At 42.8% G+C, this 20,245-nt stretch overlaps 1 protein-coding gene across 1 annotated transcript in view; it reads right to left on the minus strand.

Annotated features, from left to right (window-relative positions):
- Positions 1-20,245, minus strand: part of VPS13D (vacuolar protein sorting 13 homolog D) — a 3,321,573-nt gene that overhangs the window by 689,817 nt on the left and 2,611,511 nt on the right. Inside the window, exon 51 of the mRNA XM_044060428.1 lies at positions 9,836-9,966. Coding sequence (XP_043916363.1) covers positions 9,836-9,966 — 131 coding nt within the window. The remainder of the gene's footprint in view (positions 1-9,835; positions 9,967-20,245) is intronic.

The raw sequence follows: 20,245 nt of genomic DNA on the forward strand, positions 1-20,245 counted from the left end.
TCCACCCCCTTGCCAGCTACAACACTAATCCAGCTCAGCTCTCTTGGGCTGCAGTCAGAGCTTTCTCTCCACGCTACATGAAGTGCAACCGTTTGGAGAAGCACATGCTAGAGGTATTGCCAGTAACCAACATCAAATCAGGAATGTATGGACCTAGTGGTATAGGAGAAGAAGTCTTCTCAACCACTGGCAACATGTCTTGTTCAATTTGAAGGAAAGCCACTTACATGCAGACCAAGCATAGCTATCCAACCCAAAGCAGAATATGTGATACTGGTATGGGTGTCAAAAGTCTTCTAGCACTAAATTCTGATATCTAACAGAACAAAAATATTTATATCATCTTAGGACATACATATATATATATATATATATATATATATATATATATATATATATATACATACACACACACACACACACACACATATATATATATATATATATATATGGGTCTCCTTTGGTTTATCAAAATAATAGAAATCCAAACCTGAAAATAACGAGGCCACTACATTGACATACTACAACACCGAAAGTACACTATACTGAAATGCACAACACCAAAATAATGACAATTAAAAAAAAAACAGAAACACAACACATTCTCCAACATTACTGCAGGGTGACAAGCCCCCTTGCACCCCTCACACACCCTGCAAACTATATATACCAACTCCGACATCGCACTACAGTGAGAAAAATGGGGTTTATATCAGTCCGTTGAAACGGCTGAATGTCGAATACCAGATGTTCAAACTGTAAAGTTCAAACACTGGTAATCGCAAAGCCGCGGCCCACCAAATTCTTTCCCAGGGAAAGAATTCAGTGGGCCATTTCTGTGGCTTCGCGAGTATCATGACTGTGGTGGGAAGTTATGGGTCAGTTTCAGGTAAGTGTGCGATTGTGTGGATGTTAGGGTTAGGGCGCAGGTGAGGTGGGTGTGCGATAGTGACGGACCTTAGGGTTAGGGTTAGGGTAAGTGGATAGGTAGTAGTGTATGTACAGTTTAGTGTAGGGTTAGATGTAGGATTTTGAGTGTATGTGAGTGGATTGATGCTGTTTTGGTGTGTTTGTGTTGCGTGTGTGTTTCTTGGAACAGCGATTTTTTTCCCTGGGAAAAAAATTGCTGTTTTAAGACTTCAATGCTTTTGCAGTTCGTGGTTTGAAGTTCGAACATATGGTGTTCGAACTTCAGACGTTTTGATGAACTGATATAGACCCAGAAAAACAGTATATTTCCTGTTCGTCACTGTACTGTGATCTGCAATTAGAATCTAGAAGTGCTAGACTAATCATTTACCATATTAAAAGATATCTGTCCAAGACAAGGACATCATTACCTCTTCCATACTGCAACCGTTGCTAATTACCAACAATTCCATCACCCCCCATGCTTTAGAAGGGGTACAGTGTATCAGAAGGTACATAAACATTGCAACCCGAACCTTCACGTTAAATATTTTGATTAAACAAATGTTGGTGAAGTACAACTTCGCAAAAATAGATTTTTGGTACAGTGGCCTCTACTTTCAGGTTTGGTGATCTGCAATTTCAATAAACCAAAGGAGACCCATATATATATATATATATATACACACACACACATATACACACACACACACACACTGATATGCAGTCATCAAAATATGTCTTCATTTCTGAAAGCAACAGTAACTTTTAAACAGCACATTAGCATTTTTCATACTATCAGCTCTAATGACCTTCTCGGCAGAAATGCTTGCAGCAATCCTATACCAGTTCACTTACAAATTTAACCACAAAGGTTCCAAACACGGCAAATACGATCTTTGCTTTGTTTTGTTGATTCTTTTATTCTAGAAAATACAAACAGGTAAGCGCTTTCACGGATAACAAACTCTGCTTTATCAGACCATGTTAAACACAATGTAACAAATGACTATTTAAATGTTACAGCAGCCAATCAAGTGCAAGTCTGAAAGGAAGGGAAAGGTCAGTGTGCTTAAATTACATACTGTAGTGCAAAATAGACTTGCTTTGTGCTGACAATTGAAAGCAGCTCACATCCCCAATGTTAAACACTATCAAACTACTGCAACCTTAAAAACACAGTACATATACATACATAAAAACAGATTAATATACAAATATGTAGCAGCATTTATAAAAAGCAGCAACTGATAATAAAATGTCTAAAAAATCCTGCTGATTCCTTGCTATAACAGCATGGACAATGATGAAAAACAAAGCAGTCGATCTACTGACAGAAGTGGTTAAACTAGTGTGGCTATTATATGGTACTAATAAAACTGCCTGATACTAAATTTAGAAGTTATGTACCTACCATAACGTTCCATGTTAGTTGTCTTCTCTCGCCTTCTTTCTTGCTGGATGGGTTCGGAGCCGATCCTCGGCTCGACTCGCACTTGCTTTAGCTCGAGAACTCCTTTTACCAGCTCGAGGCAACCCTATATCCCATGATGCAAGGCGGAACTACCTCAGATCTCGTTTGGCAGCTAACTTACCCTGCTAAAGGTTATCCTAACCAAAATAGGAACAAAGTTTCCTAAAAGAAGTCCTCATAACAAAGATCCAGAGGAAACAAACTAATAGGAACTCTTCAAGATCTGTCCAGGCCAGGCGGAAGGAGGGAGGGCAAGAAAGAAGGTGAGAGAAGACAACTAACATGGAACGTTATGGTAGGTACATAACTTCTAAATGTTAAGTTGTCAATCTCGCCTTCATTCTTGCTGGATGGGACTGCGTCCCTAGCACCTGTATCCCGGGTGGCTCAATGGAACAGACTCTTGAGAACTGTGGAACCAAAACTGGCCCTATCTCTGGAGGCCAAATCCAACTTGTAATGAGAAACAAAGGTATGAGGCGTGGCCCAAGTAGCTGCTGCACAAATGGTATCAATGGGAAGTCTATCCTGAAAAGCTGCAGAAGTGGATAGACTCCTGGTCGAGTGTGCTTTTGGCTTAGAAGGTAGTTGTTTGCCTCTGAGAGAGTACACATAGGAAATGGTGGAAGTCAACCATCTGGATAAGGTCACTTTAGAAACTGGAAGACCTAACCTGTTTTCTGCATAAGAGACAAACAATTGGTCCGATTTTCTGATTTGTTTAGTCCTATGCAAGTAGTACCTGAGCTGACGATGGACATCCAAAAATGCAATTTCTGTTCAGCTCTGTCAGAATAGTTAGGAAAAAGACTGGTAATTCTATAGATTGGTTAATATTGGTTTGAGATACAACCTTGGGGAGAAAGGAAGGGTTAGTTCTTAACGATACCCTGTCCTTATGAAAACCAAATAAGGTGACCGAATACAGAGAGCTTGAATCTCGAAACCCTTCTAGCAGAAGTGACAGCCAGTAAAATATAGTTTTCCATGTCAATAACTTCAAAGAACATGAAGCAGACAGTTCGAAAGGAGGTAGTATCAAGGATGCTAACATTAAGTTTAGATCCCATTGCGGAGGAGGATGCTTTATAGGTGGTTTTAGGAGAAAACTCCTCTCAAAAGGCCTTGCATAATCTATGAGACATGATGTTATTGTCATGCAAGCCAACATGATACTTGGAAATGGCAGCCAGTTGTACTTTGACTGTAGATGACGAGGATCCCGAATGAAAACCTCCGCTAGGAAATCTAAAACAGAATGTACGGGAGCAGTAAAAGGATCAATATTTCTGGAGTTTGCCCAAATCGAAAACCAAGCCACTTGCTAGCATATATAGTCCTAGTGGACGACTTTAAAGAAGACACTAAAATGTCTCTGACTGAGTCAGAAATCATTGGTAGCCTGGCTAGGGAAGGAAGTGGAGCAACCAAGCAGTGAGGTTGAGAGAATGAACGGCCCGGTGCTGCTGACCCGACTGGTGGATCAAAAGATCCGGAACTGGGTCCAGATGCCAGGGCTGCACCAGAAGGTGACGATGCAGAGACGGAAACCAAATCTGTCGTGGCCAAAAGGACGCATTGAGGATCAATTTGGCTCTCAAATCGATGGCATTCTGTATGCCTTGGGGCATCAATGGGAAAGGAGGAAAAGCATAAAAGTCCCGGCCAATCCTGGGTTAGAGATTCTCTCAGGGTTGGCCTGGAAGGAAATAGAGTGAAATAGTCTGGGCACTTGTTGTTTTGAGGGGTAGCGAAAAGATCGCAACAAGGAGTGCCCCACTTCAGAAAAATCTGATCCACTACAGATTGATTGAGAGACCACCGTGAGGCATCAGAATAGATCTGCTTAGCCTGTCCGCCAATAGGTTGGACCTGCCGGGATGTGCGTTGCTATCAGAAACCGCTGAGAAGAGATCGCCCATTGCCAAAGTCTGAGAGCTTCTCGACATAAGGGATAGGACCTGGTTCCGCCCTGTTTGTTGATGTACCAGACCACGGACATGTTGTCCGTCTGTACTGCAATAGTCCCCGTGGGAAGAAAGTCGTCGAGGGCTTGCAACGTTAAAAGCACTGCTCTCATCTCTAGGACATTTATGTGCAGATGGTATTCTATGGGTTGCCACGTCCCGTGGACCATCCTGCCCTGATAATGCCCCCACCAGATCAGGGAGGCATCCGTGGTGACTGTGGCAACTGGAGGAGGGAACAAAGGGTCGGCCCTGATGAAGAAGAGGGGAGGATATCCACCAGCCCAGATGAGCCCTGCAAGACTGTGTCACTAAGATCTCGTGTCTCATCGGAAGATCGTGATATGACCACTGTGTGAAAAGCATCCACTGTAGGAGACGCATGTGAAAGCGAGCCAGTGGTAGAAGAACAATGGCCGCAGCCATTAGACCTAGAACTTTCAGGACAAACCTGGCTTTGATCTTTTTGCTTTGTAACAGAAGCGAACAAATTTTTGGATGTCCAGAATTCTTTGATCTGTTAGTCTGGCTAACATTTTGACGGTATTTAACTCTGCGCCTATAAAGGTGATAGATTGGCAAGGCAGCAGAGAAGATTTTATGAAATTTACTGAAATTCCCAGATTCTTGCAAAGCTGTAGGGTGTAGTCTCTGGACTGAAGAAGCTGACACTTGGTGGTGGTGGAGAGGAGCCAGTCGTCCAAATAAGGAAACACCTGGAATCCTCGACGTCTCAGGTGAGCTGTGACCACTGCCATGCATTTGGTAAACACTCTGGGGGCTGAAGTGAGGCCAAAGGGCAGGGCTCTGAATTGGTAATGACTGGTCCCTAGCCGAAAGCGAAGAAACCTTCTGGAGCGCCTGTGAATCTTTATGTGATAGTACGCATCCTGAAGGTCTATAGAGCACATCCAGTTGTCCTTGCCCAGAAAGGGCAGAATGGACTGAAGCGTGACCATCCGAATCTTGCCTTTTGACAAATCTGTTCAGATTGCTGAGGTCTAATATTGGTCTCCACTCTCCCGTCCTTTTGGGGACCAAAAAGAATCTTGAGTAGACGCCGGATCCTACTTGGTCTGCCGGCACTGTCTGGACGGCTCTTTTTTCTAGGAGTTTTGAAACCTCCTGTTTTGCCAAATCCCTTTGACCGGGTGAGATGTCTGGAAGGGATTGTAGAGTCTGAGGAAACCTTACGAAGGGGATCATGTAACCCTCGGATATAATCGACTGTACCCACTTCTCTTGGGATAGGGATTGCCAGGCTACTGGGTACAGTGAAATCCTTCCCCGACTGCCTCCAAGGGTGGACAGTCGGGCAACACCTCAGGGATGCTGAAAGGGCTTCTCAGGAAGAGACTCCTTGTTGCCCTGGTTCTGAGGACCCCCCCTGCCTCTACGGCTGCGTCTATTATTGTTACCCCTCTGCCTCTGGGGTAAACTGACCATGTGTGTCCGGTGTAGCTCCTTGGGCTTTACGGAACCACATCTTCCCCTTTCTGACCCTTGGGATATGGTCTAGAAGGAGTGGAAAACTGGACTCCAACGGCAGAAAGAGTCTTACCGTCCTGCTCACACCTGGTCAAGGTATCCTTCACTTGAGGCCCGAACAAAGCCGAACCGTCAAAGGGGCATTAGTGAAGGATGCCTTAAAGGGTCATAAAATTACACAGCCGCATCCAGGCTTGGCGTCTAAGAGCAACTCCTGTGCCTGCGGCCCTGCTCGCTCCATCGGCTGCATAAGATATGAGCCGCATAGAGGAGTTAGATATGGAATTCAGGATAGCAAGCTGTGAGGCAATCTTTTCCTGAGCCCCAGCAGCAGAAGGATCCTGGACTACTTCACCCAGTTCTTTGAGAATATCTCGTTGAAGCCTGGTGAAGTGACAAAGGTAATTCAGCGACGCATAGCAAAGGTCGCTGAAGAAAACATCCGCTTTCCATACCTGTCCATGGTCCTAGAATCCTTATTAGGAGGATGGACAGGTACTGAAGGATCCGCCAGTTCCTTCTTAGTGGCCGCCACCACCATAGCATCCACAGAGACACCTTTGGAAAGGAACTGTTTATCCGAGGGGCTGTAATGAACTTGGATGGTCTCCTGGGGACAGGTTCCACAGAATCTGGAGCCGCCACGCCTTTGAGCCACTACCTGCATGAGTGGGTCGAAAGGCGGAGACATCCAGGAGGTGGAGGGTCGGGATCCAAAAGCCTCCAGGTATACCGACTCATCCTCGGAGGGGTCAATGGAAGGCCAATTTCCCTCTGTTTGAGGAGCTCAAGGATGTCTGAAAAGGAGACATCCTCAGGGGGCGACCATGGGGAACCCTCCGAATCATCTAAGTCGGTATCAGATGTAGTAGACTCAGGGAAGTCTGTGTGTTTCCTCTTACACCTCCTCTTCCGAGGGGGTTCCCCTGCAGGGTCAGGAGAAACCTCGGAAGAGGAGGAAATTCCCAGTGGGGAAACCTGGGGCGATGGATCCCTGGGCCTGAGAGCAAGAGGCTGGCAAGAGGCATCTGCAGGCACTGATGAGGGAGGAGCTAGAGGGATAGACCGTTGACCAGGCTCAGAGGCCAGGACACTCCTCATCACCTCAAAGGCTCCTCTCCCCGGGAGACCGGAACACACCCGCTCCGAAGAAACAGGAATGGTCGGCTCCAAGGAGAGAGAAGGCTCCGAGGCCGATGTCAGCACCGAGCTTACCAAAGCTGAAGCCCCGAGAGGGAGAGCGGGGTCGGACAAGGGTCCGATGCCACTAGCCCCCTCGGAGCCGACAGTGGAAACCCGACGACCGGATCCCTCCAAGGAAGGTCTCAAGGAGGAGATCGGAGCAGAGGATGATGGAGCCGAAAGATGTATCGGTTCCGGCATCGAAACAGTCGCTGTCCCAAGAAGCTCCGGCTACGAACTCTGGTGTGGAGTCAGAGGAGGAAGTTCAAGAATTGGGGCTATAGCCGAAGTCTGTTGAGACGGGCTATGGAGCATTTGGGCCAGTGCCTGAGACTTCAACAGCCTGCTTACCACCCTCTCCAAGTCGTGGTCAGACAGCCTGGAAGATCTCGAAGATCGGCAACGATGGCTCCGCTCCCACAAAAGAGGAGATCCCGGAGCCGAATGGATACTCATAATAGAGGGGGACCGAGATCTCTTACGGGTCGAAGCCATCGGAGCCAAAGTCCCTAGAACTCCAGATGGAGCCGAGGATTTCTCGGCTCCGATGCTGGATAAAGTGTCGGCTCCAGCCGGAGCCGACAAGGCCACAGTAGTCAGGGTATCGGAGCCGGCCGGCACCAAACCCACTACTCGAGTAGAAGAAGTATCGACTCCAGCCGGAGCCGATATCAGCTCCGACGGAGCCGGAGCCACCGGAGGAGGCTTGGACACTGTAGCCTGAACCTTCGGTGGCTTAAGAGGTTTTCCTGACCCTGATTTAGGAGGAGAACCTTCAGGTTTAAGTAAACCTCGGAGGATTAGTTTGTTCCTCCTTTCCTGCAGGACTCTCTGGCTAAAAGCATGACACAACGCACAGGAGTCCTGCAGGTGCAAAGGCCCCAGGCAATAAACACAAGAAGTGTGACCGTCTGTCAGAGACATTTTCTGACAGCACTGGTCACACTTCTTGAAGCCTGAGACCTTGCCTTCTTTAGACATTCTAGAAGGATAGAACACAAACAGTCCCAACAAACACACAAATTAATCCCTTACACAAGCACACAGGAAGGGATAACAGAAAGGGACTAGGCCTGACTAAATTACTTTAGACAAAACTTATAAAAAGTTTGTAAAAAGGTTGAAAAATAGGGAATAGGGTGGGCTGTAACTAATTACAGACTACACTAACACTAACAGGGAAAATAAACCCTTAACTACACTTTTTCTTACTTGACTAAGAAAAAAACTTACCTCAGCTGGCAAAGGAGACCTCTTTCGCTAAGCGGCAAACGAGATCTGAGGTAGTTCCGCCTTGCATCATGGGATATAGGGTTACCTCGAGCTGGTAAAAGGAGTTCTCGAGTTAAAGCAAGTGCCGAGTCGGAGCCGAGGATCGGCTCCGAACCCATCCAGCAAGAATGAAGGCGAGATTGACAACTTAACATGTATAGTTAACAAAAATGGATAGAATGGTGTGTAAACTGCATGACATACATATGCTACCAAATGCATAATTGGGAGATATAAATAAAGTCATGGAACATCATGATAAAAAAAATTGATGTTATCATATTGACAGCAAGGGCTAACGATGTTTCAGAGCTCTTGCTTTAAGGAAAGTTTTTATTGATACCTTGCTGTTTAAACCCGGGGGGTTGTCAGCTTGTAGCTGAATAATCCATTTCTGTTCTATGGATTCAGTCTTGTTTAATAGATCACCACCTCGAATATTGGCATGCATTAACTCTAAAGCAAAGAACTTGAATTTTGACTAGGGCCTGTCTCATTAACATGCATAGCTAAAGCACTGGATACTTTCACATTTCTAATGTCTCTCAAATGTTCAAGGATCCTATCCTTGAAAGCCCTGTTTGTCTTGCATACACAGTAGGAAAAACAAGTGATGCAGAAACAGAAGTATACCAGATTCTTGGTCTGACAATCCGCATAGAAACTAGTGTCAATATTGAAACCAAGTTGGGGGTGAAGGAAATGACCCCCAGTGTGTATGCATATACAAGCCATACACCTTCTACAGGTGTAGGTACCCTTTCTGTCAGACTGGGTATAGCTAGGAGGATTCAATGGTCTACAGCAAAGTTGATTTTTGAGAGATTTGTTGTTCCTAAATGTAAAATCAGGCTTATTTCCAATCACTCCTTGTAGTTCAGGTATATTTAGAAGAATACCCCAATTGGCACTGATAGTATCACATACCATGCTGATGTTACTAGCATAGGTCAAAGGCATCCTAAGCTTACTGCCAACATTCATAGGGGTACGACTCTGATCAACAATTTGTTCAGGAGTCTGTGCAGAGGTAGAACTATGATTAATACTAAAATATGGTTTACATCTGCCTTCCCTCGCATTCCAGGCTTCAAGTATTTGTGTTTCAATGACTTCTCTCCTGTATCCTCTGTTTATAAATTCTTCCTTGAGTAGGATGAGTGCCTCTTCTAACTGTGCATCCTCATTGTGTAGACGCATGATCCGGAAAATTTGCCCCCGACGCACATTTAGTTTGGTATGATTAGGATGCATGCTATTATTATGTAGAACATTATTTCTTCTGACACTTTTCCTGTAAACGCTCGTGGACATGGAATATAGGGCATCCCTACTGATCTGTACATCTAAGAACTCTACAAGAGTAGAGGAATATTTATAGGTAAATTTCAAAATTTTCATTTGTGTTTCCTTTATCAGAAACGAGGTCTCTGTTGTATCACTTACAAATTTCTCTGTTAAACTAAAATTAAAATGCATATGTTAAACACAAGACAATCGAGAAATTTTCAGGACTCAAATTTTACCAGCACTGTTGCCATACCTGTCCTCTTGCAAACTCTCTTTGGGCAAAAGCAAGGCTATGAGAAGATTTGTTGTCTAAGAGATAACGGGGTGCAAAAGTCACAATGTTGGTGTCTCTGTAACGACCTTTACCTTTCCTCACATTAATACCTAATTAAAAAGAAAGAAATAAAAAATATGAAAACTGATAAGACACAACCTTGTACTTATAGAGTAACAATTGGTCATAAGCATGATAAACAGGTTAAACAGGTAAAGTGCATATGCATGTGAGAGATGGGGGAGTGCATTCCTTCATAAACCTGATAAATAAGATACAAAGGAGCAGTACAGTTGCATGAGGGTACTCATCATTACAATAAATCATTGAGGAAAAGACCCCTGTATCAGTATTCTTAGCATCTTATATTCAATGTTTGTATTAATCCAGTCTGATTTTTTTTCCACCACCAATTTTCATCTTCTAGCTATTCTTCATCCTGTTGACTTGTCTTAACTGCTGCACTACCCCATATCATTCCACGTAGGGAATCAATCCTTCCATTAACCATATTGCTACTAAAATATGGAGAGGTGAGACATGAGCACTGTCCTTAGCTGATATTCTCCAGGCTGCTTCAGTATGCTGAATGTGCACTTTATACAAATACAGTATCCCTACTGAAAAGCCAAGACCCACAATGTTAAGTCCAGAAACACTGCAAATAAGACAGAAAATACAGGAGAAGAGTAAATACTCAAACATTGCTCATTTCCTTTCAACTTGTTTTTTTGCAGAGGGACACGACCCCACATCCCCAAACCTATACATACCAACTCCAAGATCACCATAACTTGGAGAAAAGGAAATATTCCAAGAAAAAGCAATCCCAGACTTACTGTATGCAGGTCCAGATTTTTGGTCATTCAATCCCCACATTTCAGGACTCGGCATTATAAACCCCAACATTTTAAATGGTTATCAAAAAGGCCAAGCACCTCAGCTCTCTCAGTAATGTCTTACAACATGTTGTCTTCACAGAGACTCAACTAAAGCACACCTGTACAAGGTATTCACCAAAAGAAGAGCCCTTTAAGTATAGGTCACTGTAACAGCAAATCATAACTTTTGGCTCTACCCATCTTCCTGTGTCCCATTTACCATGTACAATTGGCATATTGCCTGCAGAGAATTAGGGCTTGTCATATGAAATGTATGTGGGCACAAGACAATGCTATTCATCTCATGCTGTTACTCACTCTCACTGGTTCTTTGATACTCTGTTTTCTGAAAGGCTAGTCATTTAAATATATCAATGCAGACTATAATAAATGAAAATTAATAAAAAAAACAAAATGAAGATTTGAGCATGACCTTGGTAATGTGAAATGAAATCATGAATCACTAATGAAAAAAAAAAATTTATTGTTGCAATGAAAAGAATATAAATCTGCTTGTAATCTTCTACTTCTTCTTTTTTCAGCTTTTCCTGGTTAGGGGTCACCACAGAGGAATTACATGTCCGCTCATAATCGGCAGTGGAGTTTTACGGTGTCGAGTTGCCAGCCCGGCACCCAACCATCCACAGAAGACACATATGCACACACTCACGCCTAGGGCCAATTTAGAGTGTCCGATCCACCTACAACATGTCTTTGGGATGTGGGAGGAAACCGGAGCACCTGGAGGAAACCCACACGACCACAGGGAGGACATGCAGACTCCGCACCGAAGGCACCCCCAGCCGAGAATTGAACCGGAGAACCTCTTGCTGTGAGGCAGCAACATTAACTGCTGCACCACAATAAATCTGCTTGTGATAACAGCTATAATTTCTTTGGTGCAGAGGAATAAAACTCTGACTACAGTGCAGGTGAATCAAATTCTGTTAGTGGCTTGGATGTCTGTAGGACCTGATCACGAATGATGGGGTAGAACACTCAACTTGGCAGGATGGATGCAGTTCTGCCTCACCATATAAGTTATACCTTCTGGGAGTACAACATGTTCTCCCAGTGGAGTTCAGAGCCCACCACGCTTGAACCACCTTACTTCATTTGCACTAAGTAGCCAAAGGGAAACTATTATGCAAATGCACACTTCTACTTGGGAGACAGTGACTGTGGACTTAGAGAAGTCACCAAGAGGGGAGGCGGTACTCCTACTGGCAAAGGGTAGGCCTACCAGCAAGCTGGCCTACCTACCATTTGAATCTAGCAGGAAAATGGATGGCTGGCAGGGGTTCCGGCCAGGAAAAAACAAGCTGAATGGCTCTCACCTACAACAGGATTAGTCATTTCTTGTTCTACTTTTCTGAATGGGGCAACTGGTCGAAGATACAGGAGCCATCAGGCAAGGTGTTGTGGGGAGGATAAAAAAAAACAAACAAAAGATAATTGCTTATATACTTGAGAAGGTAATATTAGGACATAAACAGATACAAAATAACCAATATAGGTTCATAGGTGTGTACTAGGCTAATGGCCCTGGAGCCTTTACAAGCCTAGCCCATAGGTTTACCCTGGCATCATGCCACCCAACCTTAGTTCCTAGTGCCTCTGTCGAGTAGCGCCACTGGAGTGATCCCTGGGGTGAATTTTCTATTTCCCATCTACTCATCAAGATTTCTCTTAAAGAGGGCCAGTGAGGTGCTCTGCTTGACATGTATTCTATTCCATAGCATGGGCAGTCTGTGGGTTATGAACCTGTCCCTCCAGCATGCTCTGTTGATTGTGGTAGTGAGTTTGAAGTCTCCGGACCATGTGGTGCGGAGGGATTGTGATTTCTTTAGATGTAGCATTTCTAACAGAGCTGGGTCAGACATGGCTTTGCAAGTCAAGCAGAGATCACCTCTAAGTAGGTGATAAGAGACAGAGAATAGAGTGTTTTGAGTCTGTCCATATAGGACAAGTGTTTAAGGCCTAGGATCCTCTTTGTGAGGTACTTCTGCGGCCTCTCCAGTTGTTGCAGGTGTCTAGTGAGGTACATGCCAAATGGGGCGTTGTACTCGATGATTGGCCTAATGAGGGAAGAGTAGAGGGAGACAATGACCTCTTTCTTCCTGGATGCAAAACCTTTAGTAATAAGATGTGCCACATAGAAGGACTTTCTGACCACAGTCGCAACATGCAACGTGTAATATGTGCTTAAATACAGACGAAGAAAGTATTCTACTGACAAAAATTGTATAAAGGACTGCAGCAACTATCAAAATATTCAATATGGTAGAGAAAATGTAAATATTTCTTTATAAATATATTTAAATAAACAGAAAACATCAGATTTAATAAGTTAACACTGTTACATCACTAATAGTATGGTTACATTTTTAACCAATATGAAATAAGAAAATGAAACTGAAAAAAGCAGAAATTAAATATCCAGCAGGAAAACAGTAACCATAGCAAAACAACATAGCATAAGAAAAAACTTTAAAAGGTGCTTAAATCAGTAAAAATGATAAAACAAAAAGCAGCATTAGTACTTTAATGCACTAAATAAAAAAGTACACTTTTTTTATTTAAGGGTCCCCATTGCACTTTTTCTTAAAGCTAAAAGTTAATGCTTACTGAAAGCATGCAGGTGGCTTTTTACATCTGTTTTTTTAAATGTAAATGTAGCGTTGTCGCCTCACAGTAAGACGCTGTCCGGTTCGATTCTCAGCTACAGTGTCTTCTGCATGGAGACAAGCGTGAATGGGCGTACCTTTGTTAAAGGTTGTGCGTCAGGGCTGGCAACTCGGTACGTAAAAATCAACTGCCAATTATTAGCGGACCGGAGTTCCGCTGTGGCGACCCCTAACTGGGAAAAGCCTAAAGACACAACATCACTTGTGAGAAGTGGCATTTTGCACACTGGAGGAGAATAACAGACATATGAACAGACACTATCTGTGTAAGTCGAAACAAACTTTAATATGTACATTAGTACAGTTAACCTTAATTAGTTAACACCCGTGTTACAGCTTTCAATATGAGACAACTGCTCATATTTGGAGGGGTTAGATTGTCTTTTTAATAAGTGTATATAGTGTTGTGTGTTGGTTGAGAGTTGAGAGGACATTTTTCTTTAGTGTATTTAGTTTATTTCTTGGGTGATTTTACTAAAGAGGATTTTACTAAAGAGAAAAGTCTGGGAAAATATGACATGTTCAGACAGAGATGAAAAAGACGTTTGGCCTGCTAGTCATTAGTGTGTGAATGTTAAGTTGCAAGATGGAAACATCTATTCAGATGAATGTAGAAAGTAAGAAGGTGCACCATAAGCCACAAAAGCTGAAGTCAAAAATGCTAACTCCAAATAATAAAAAACAGGTTTAATAAAACGACACAGAAAGGTAGACTGCAGTTTGGTAAGCGCTTTCACGTTGGATTCAACGCTTCATCAGACATTTAGGCAGTCACATCACATCCACTTAAATATGCATGATAACAACATTGTCTATTCAAATCAACAAATCAAACTGATGCAATTAACATAGCATTAAATAAACAGCAGACACAGTAAAATAATTAAAAAACATCACTATAACTCATAACTAATGCCTAAGCGGTCTATTAACTAAAAAAGGTTTGAGCACTAATCTATCATTAAGCCCAAACTTGTGGGCTTGTAATTTTAATATCCATTTGCCCTCCCTTTCTTCAATACAATTTCTGATGTTTGGCCTGCTAGTCATTAGTGTGTGAATGTTAAGTTGCAAGATGGAAACATCTATTCAGATGAACTGGCATGCATTGTATATGGGAGTAACAGCTTTTTACCAAAATAATTGTTTTGCCAATATTAATATACAATGCAAATGACCTTACAGATATAGACAAAAACAGAGTAGTGAATTGCATTAAAAAATATAGAGTATAAACAGCAGTGTTACAAGACACACATCTGAACAGAACTGAGCATGTGAATTTTGAAAATAAATTATTTCAAGGGGAACATTCAACAGAGCAGCAGGGACAAAGTCAAAGGGAGTAATAATACTGATTGTTAGAGGGGCTCCAATAGTAATAGAAGGGAAAAATTACAGCAATGGTAGATTTATGGTAGTAAGGGCTACTAGGAGGTTAGGAGGATTACACTGCCACATACTTATATTCCAGCTAACACCATTATCCAAGAAGAATATTAGAAGAAATAATAAGCTATCAACAAGGGATATATAGGTGAGAGCTGGAACCTGACTTGCACTAAATATGTACAGGGGAACCTAGAAGGGAAATATAACAAAAGAGGGTAAATATATGAAGGAGTACATGAAAATAGTTGGTATGGAAGATGTGGATTCAGTAGCAGGAACTTAGGACAGAATTCACATATTATTCCCCAAGCTGCAACAACTAGGCTAGAACATCTCAAAATCATACTTCAAAGGGGCATGTAAATTGAAAGCTTTGAGACCTACCCAATAACAATATCAGATCATGCACAAGTAAAAACTAAGATAAAGATGCATGGTAACAATGATAAACTGAAATACTGTCACATTCCTACTACCTCTTAAAAGATAAATTTAAAGAATGTGTATTGGATATAACTTGAGAGATTTAAGGGAAGAAAGAAATGATTTTAGAGGAGTGGGATAAAATAAAAACAGAGCCTGGGATTCAATAAACTCCATGTAGGCTTCGCACATAGCCTACACGGAGTTTACATGTTAACTTGACACAGCATGGTGCTCAGCAGCACCCAATCTATATTAATGAGATGGGGCATGCCCTCAGCTAGGTTTCATGGCTAGCAACAGTGTTGCTGGCTATCAAACCTTGTAACTGAATGCAGTTAGAAATTCACCATAAGGAAGAGCACCTACGGTGTGTGGATTTGCACAAAATGCCACAATGATCACCAGGGCTTTACAAACAGCTGTCATTCTGTTAGTGTAACACATCTGCACAGAGGTCTGCTTAATGAGAGGAGAAATAACCGATAAAAGGGACATGTTTGACATAGATTTCACATAGGAATGTGTTAGAATATAACACTCTCAACCTCATAGAGCGAGAAATGTGGACAAAGTCATAAAATGGGGAGGGGGGACAAAGGGCCAGAAATAGGGATAGATTTTTAATACTTTTTAATACTGCAGTTCCAAACTTAAGAAGTAGATAGACTACATAGGTTGTACATCAGCATGAATTTTCTGAGGAGCATGAAGTTTGAAACTCAAATGTAAGTCATCAGTGTCTGACTGCACCCGGCAATGACATGCCAATGATTTGCCAGGAAAAAAAATTTATAAGGAAAAGATCACAAATATGAGAAAAAAATGGACATTCTGCACAAATCAGAACAGTTGAGAGGTATGCACTCAAATGTATGTAATATTGAGTCACATCACTCCAGAAAGCATCCCAGTGATATGGCAAAAAGCCACATATTTGATAAGGAAAACATCTGGACATCCTAGGAATATCTGGACAGCTGAAAGGTATGAATGCGAAGTACATAGTCCAAACACAGTACAGGAAAGTGTACCTACAGTGCTGAGTATTGTGATATCCCATTCCTGGAATTCTGCACTGAAGCTGTGCTAATGATCTGTAACAGGACATGGAACTGCCATGTAAAATGATCATTCAGGGGAAGTTTAAGTATTGAATAGGGACACACACATGAATTGCAGGAATGAACACAGGGACAGAGTACAGGTGAAGCTCCACCATGTACAGCAGTGGAGGGCATGTCAATGGAAGATGTTTTTTAGCAGCAAAACCAAGCACATGTTTATATGGTACAGTAAGGACTGTACAGTGAAAATGTGTTGTCTGTGACTGTCACACAAGATGACATAACAATGGGGAGGATGTGTGTGTGAGATAAGCATCCTAACATGAATAATGCAGAGGACATCTATCAGGGATCTGACATACAATTGGGGTAGCATGCATATTGGGAAGCTGTGCAAACTGATATATCAGAATATGAATGTACTCTCAGCAGAGGTCTCCAGCAAGGTGGCCACAGGTAAAGGATCATGGCAAACATTACAAGAACCAACCACAATCATGAACAATATCAGAATAATACCACAACTAATCCCATGCCCCTGACATAACACATGGGATGTGGCGTGATAAGAGATTAACTTGCACACACACACACACACACACACACACAGTTGACAACTATTATGACACATCCAAACACTATGAGGGCAACCACTCACACTGTCCTGGTACTGTAATATCTGAATGAGGTTTTAAGATGGACACTGCTATACCTGTATGTGACAGCATGGGCAACACAGGCTAGGTACCTTGTATGCATGCCATATATCTATGGCACAATCCACAATGTCACGAATGATACATATGCCACTAATGTTGACAAACATGTATATATGCAGTGTGTGGATAAGCTGAACAGGTAGAACACATGCATTTGGTGTAACAACTTCATTAGTGTTCTGCACCCTCATCATTCATCACACAGTTATATATATTCCACAGAAAGAATATCTAGGTATGGCCAATAAGCTGTATGACAGCACACTATGACAAAGGTTGTACACTTCAGTTACACGTCAGTGGAAGATGTGTAGGGAGGTATCTGAAGAAGGATGCATTGTACAGTTATTGGTGTGATGAAGGCTGGGAACCATGAAGTTATTATGGCCTCTAATGTGCATGTCCCTAACATATGCAGTACTTTCGTTATATTCAAGGGAGTAGGCAGCACTGTGACCACATGCTAGTGGATGTACCACATACCCTCTACCCCTGGACAGAGGGTACATACCTACTGATCTAATTACAGGGTGTGATAACCACATTATTCTTGGGTGGTGTGTCTGTTTCCTGATTTAACAAATCCCTCAGTGTGTCTCATCAAAGCAGGTGTTGTCATGGCTGTGGCAGCAGTCTCTGGTATGTGTTGATACTGTGTGTATTATACTAACATCACAGTTGGAGTCAATGACTGCCCACAAGCTGTAGTCCTTCAGGCAGCTGTTTGGACATAGCACGTGTATGTCCTTTGTGAAGTCCATCACTTGACTAATGGGCAGGAAACAGCCTATCAGACAACTCTGATATACTGACCTGAACAGTGGACCTGAGATGCATGTCATGTCACACATTTCGACATTGTGATATGCCACATATGTCATACACTGGTCTACCCATCTGGTGATACAGCTGTTTATGGCCATATATGACAGCGTTGACTTGAATACCTCAGAGTGGCTTTGTGTCAAATGCCTTGACCTGTTAAAGTTCCACAAGATGATACTGTTGTCGTCATGCATGCCTTCCATGTCCCCTTTGAGGATATCTTTCACGTGTAACGGACCTGATGCAGCAGTAGCAACTCACACAGGTCTGTTGCACACACATGGAATATTATTACTGTACATGTAGAAGAGGTCTGTGATGACATGCTGACATACTTAACACTCAAGAAGAGTCAGGATGTCTCTATACGTGCATGCATCAGGTGCTGTCCCCTCAACTCAGGTGGATGCATGCTGATGTACATCTTTGTATGGGAACCTAGGCCGTGTGGAGTGCGCAATTGTGTATTCAACCTCATCAGGAAGGTGTATGTGCTGGGTCAAGCCACAGGTGATCTGTGATGTTATCACAGCACACTGACTCCACGTGATAGGCCTGGATGAAGGTAAAAGAGTGCATACTGCCTATTGGATCTGGCCTAGGGTTTTGACACAATCACACACACAGGCATCATTGAGAAAAAACCCAAGTTGGTAATTAAACCTTACATCAATTTATGGAATAACAACTGGCTTACTGACAGAACACATCATGTGAAAGCTGGTGAATCAACCTGTACCAGTAGAGCTGTCACCACTGGCAAACCCCAGGGATCTGTGCTTGTCCCTTCACTGTTTGAACTGTATTTCTCGACAGTTCAGGCTAAAGTATATGGCCGTTGGCTTACAGAGTTGCTGATTCCTGAATATTGTGTGCAATCTTTGAGTCCACTAATGGTGATAGAGTACAGGAGGAGCTAACACACACAACTAAATAGTGACAAAGGCACACAATGCACAAATAAATGCAGAAATGTATGTCTGTAATGTTGACTGTGTGAAAAAAGGAGTTTCATGTTAATCACAGCATTGATAACAGTCCTGCTGTGCAGAATCCCAGTGATGCAAGCACTGGGAACCCTTTCATACAACAATCTGAATTATGACCACCAACTGTCCACACTGCTATTGAAAACCTATGTTGTGCACATCATAAGTCATACCATCATATCGAGATCTTAGAATTGTATGACAGCAATGTAATCAAACCTCATTACAGTACTAATAGAGTATAATGCTGTTTTTTACATATACCTCATCAGACACATGTAGCAGCTAGAGAGACCACAGGGCTTTCTCAGCAAGATAACACAGGGCCTACACAACATGCCATGATGTATGTGGATAGATTTAAAGCCATGGCACTGTAAACTTTACTGTATAGGATAAGATGACTTCTGCCTGGCCCCCAGTCCAGTCTCTGACCCTGTCCTGGTGGGAGTTCTGCATATCCAAAAACGTGACACAGCTGATGACATCAGGAGTGTCTGTTGAGAAGAAGATAAGTGTCTCACATGCTGGTGTAAAATGCTGTCTGTACTGTCAATCAACAGTTCACACACACCCAAGTTGACTGCAGTGAGAATAGAACCCCTACCTAAGTACAAAGACTATAACACATTAATTTATGCAAGCGCCACAGCAGTCTCTGTTGAGGAGAAGACAGCAGTGTCCCACATGCTGGTGAATAATCTTCTCTGTAATGTCAAGGAAGAGTTTATGCGCACACACACACACACACACACACACACACACACACACACACACACACACACACACACACACACACACACACACACACACACACACTTGACTGTAGTGAGAACAGAACTTCTAATACACAGATTACAGAACATGGTACTTTATGCACGTGCCAATGCACAAGTCTGATTTATACAGGAGTGCAGATGAACTTATAGTATATGACATCAGCAGGCCATGTGGGAGACAAGAGGTTAAGAGGCCTGAATAAAACAGATGTGTAGACATGAGCAATTATCAAAATACTTTCACTGCATTGGAGCAGTAACTGTGGTATACGTACTTCGGCTGTAGACACACACACACACACACACACACACACACACACACACACACACACACACACACACACACACACACACACAAGTTGACTGCAGTGATAAGAGAACCCTTACCTATCTAAGTACATGGACTACAGAATACAGTACTTAACCCCAAGCATCACAGCACAAGTCTGACTTATACATGAGTGCAAGTGAATTTATAGTAGATGAGATCAACAGGCCATGTGGGAGACGGGAGGTTGGGAGACCTGTATGAAATGGATGTGTAGGCCTGAGCAAATATCAAAATACTATCACTGCATGGCAGTGGAGCAGTAACTGTGGGATACACACTGCTGTTCTGCTGTCTGG

The sequence above is a fragment of the Protopterus annectens genome, chromosome 2.part0 (genome assembly GCF_019279795.1).
Source record: "Protopterus annectens isolate FY-2018-M chromosome 2.part0, PAN1.0, whole genome shotgun sequence".
NCBI classification, from domain to species: domain Eukaryota; kingdom Metazoa; phylum Chordata; order Ceratodontiformes; family Protopteridae; genus Protopterus; species Protopterus annectens.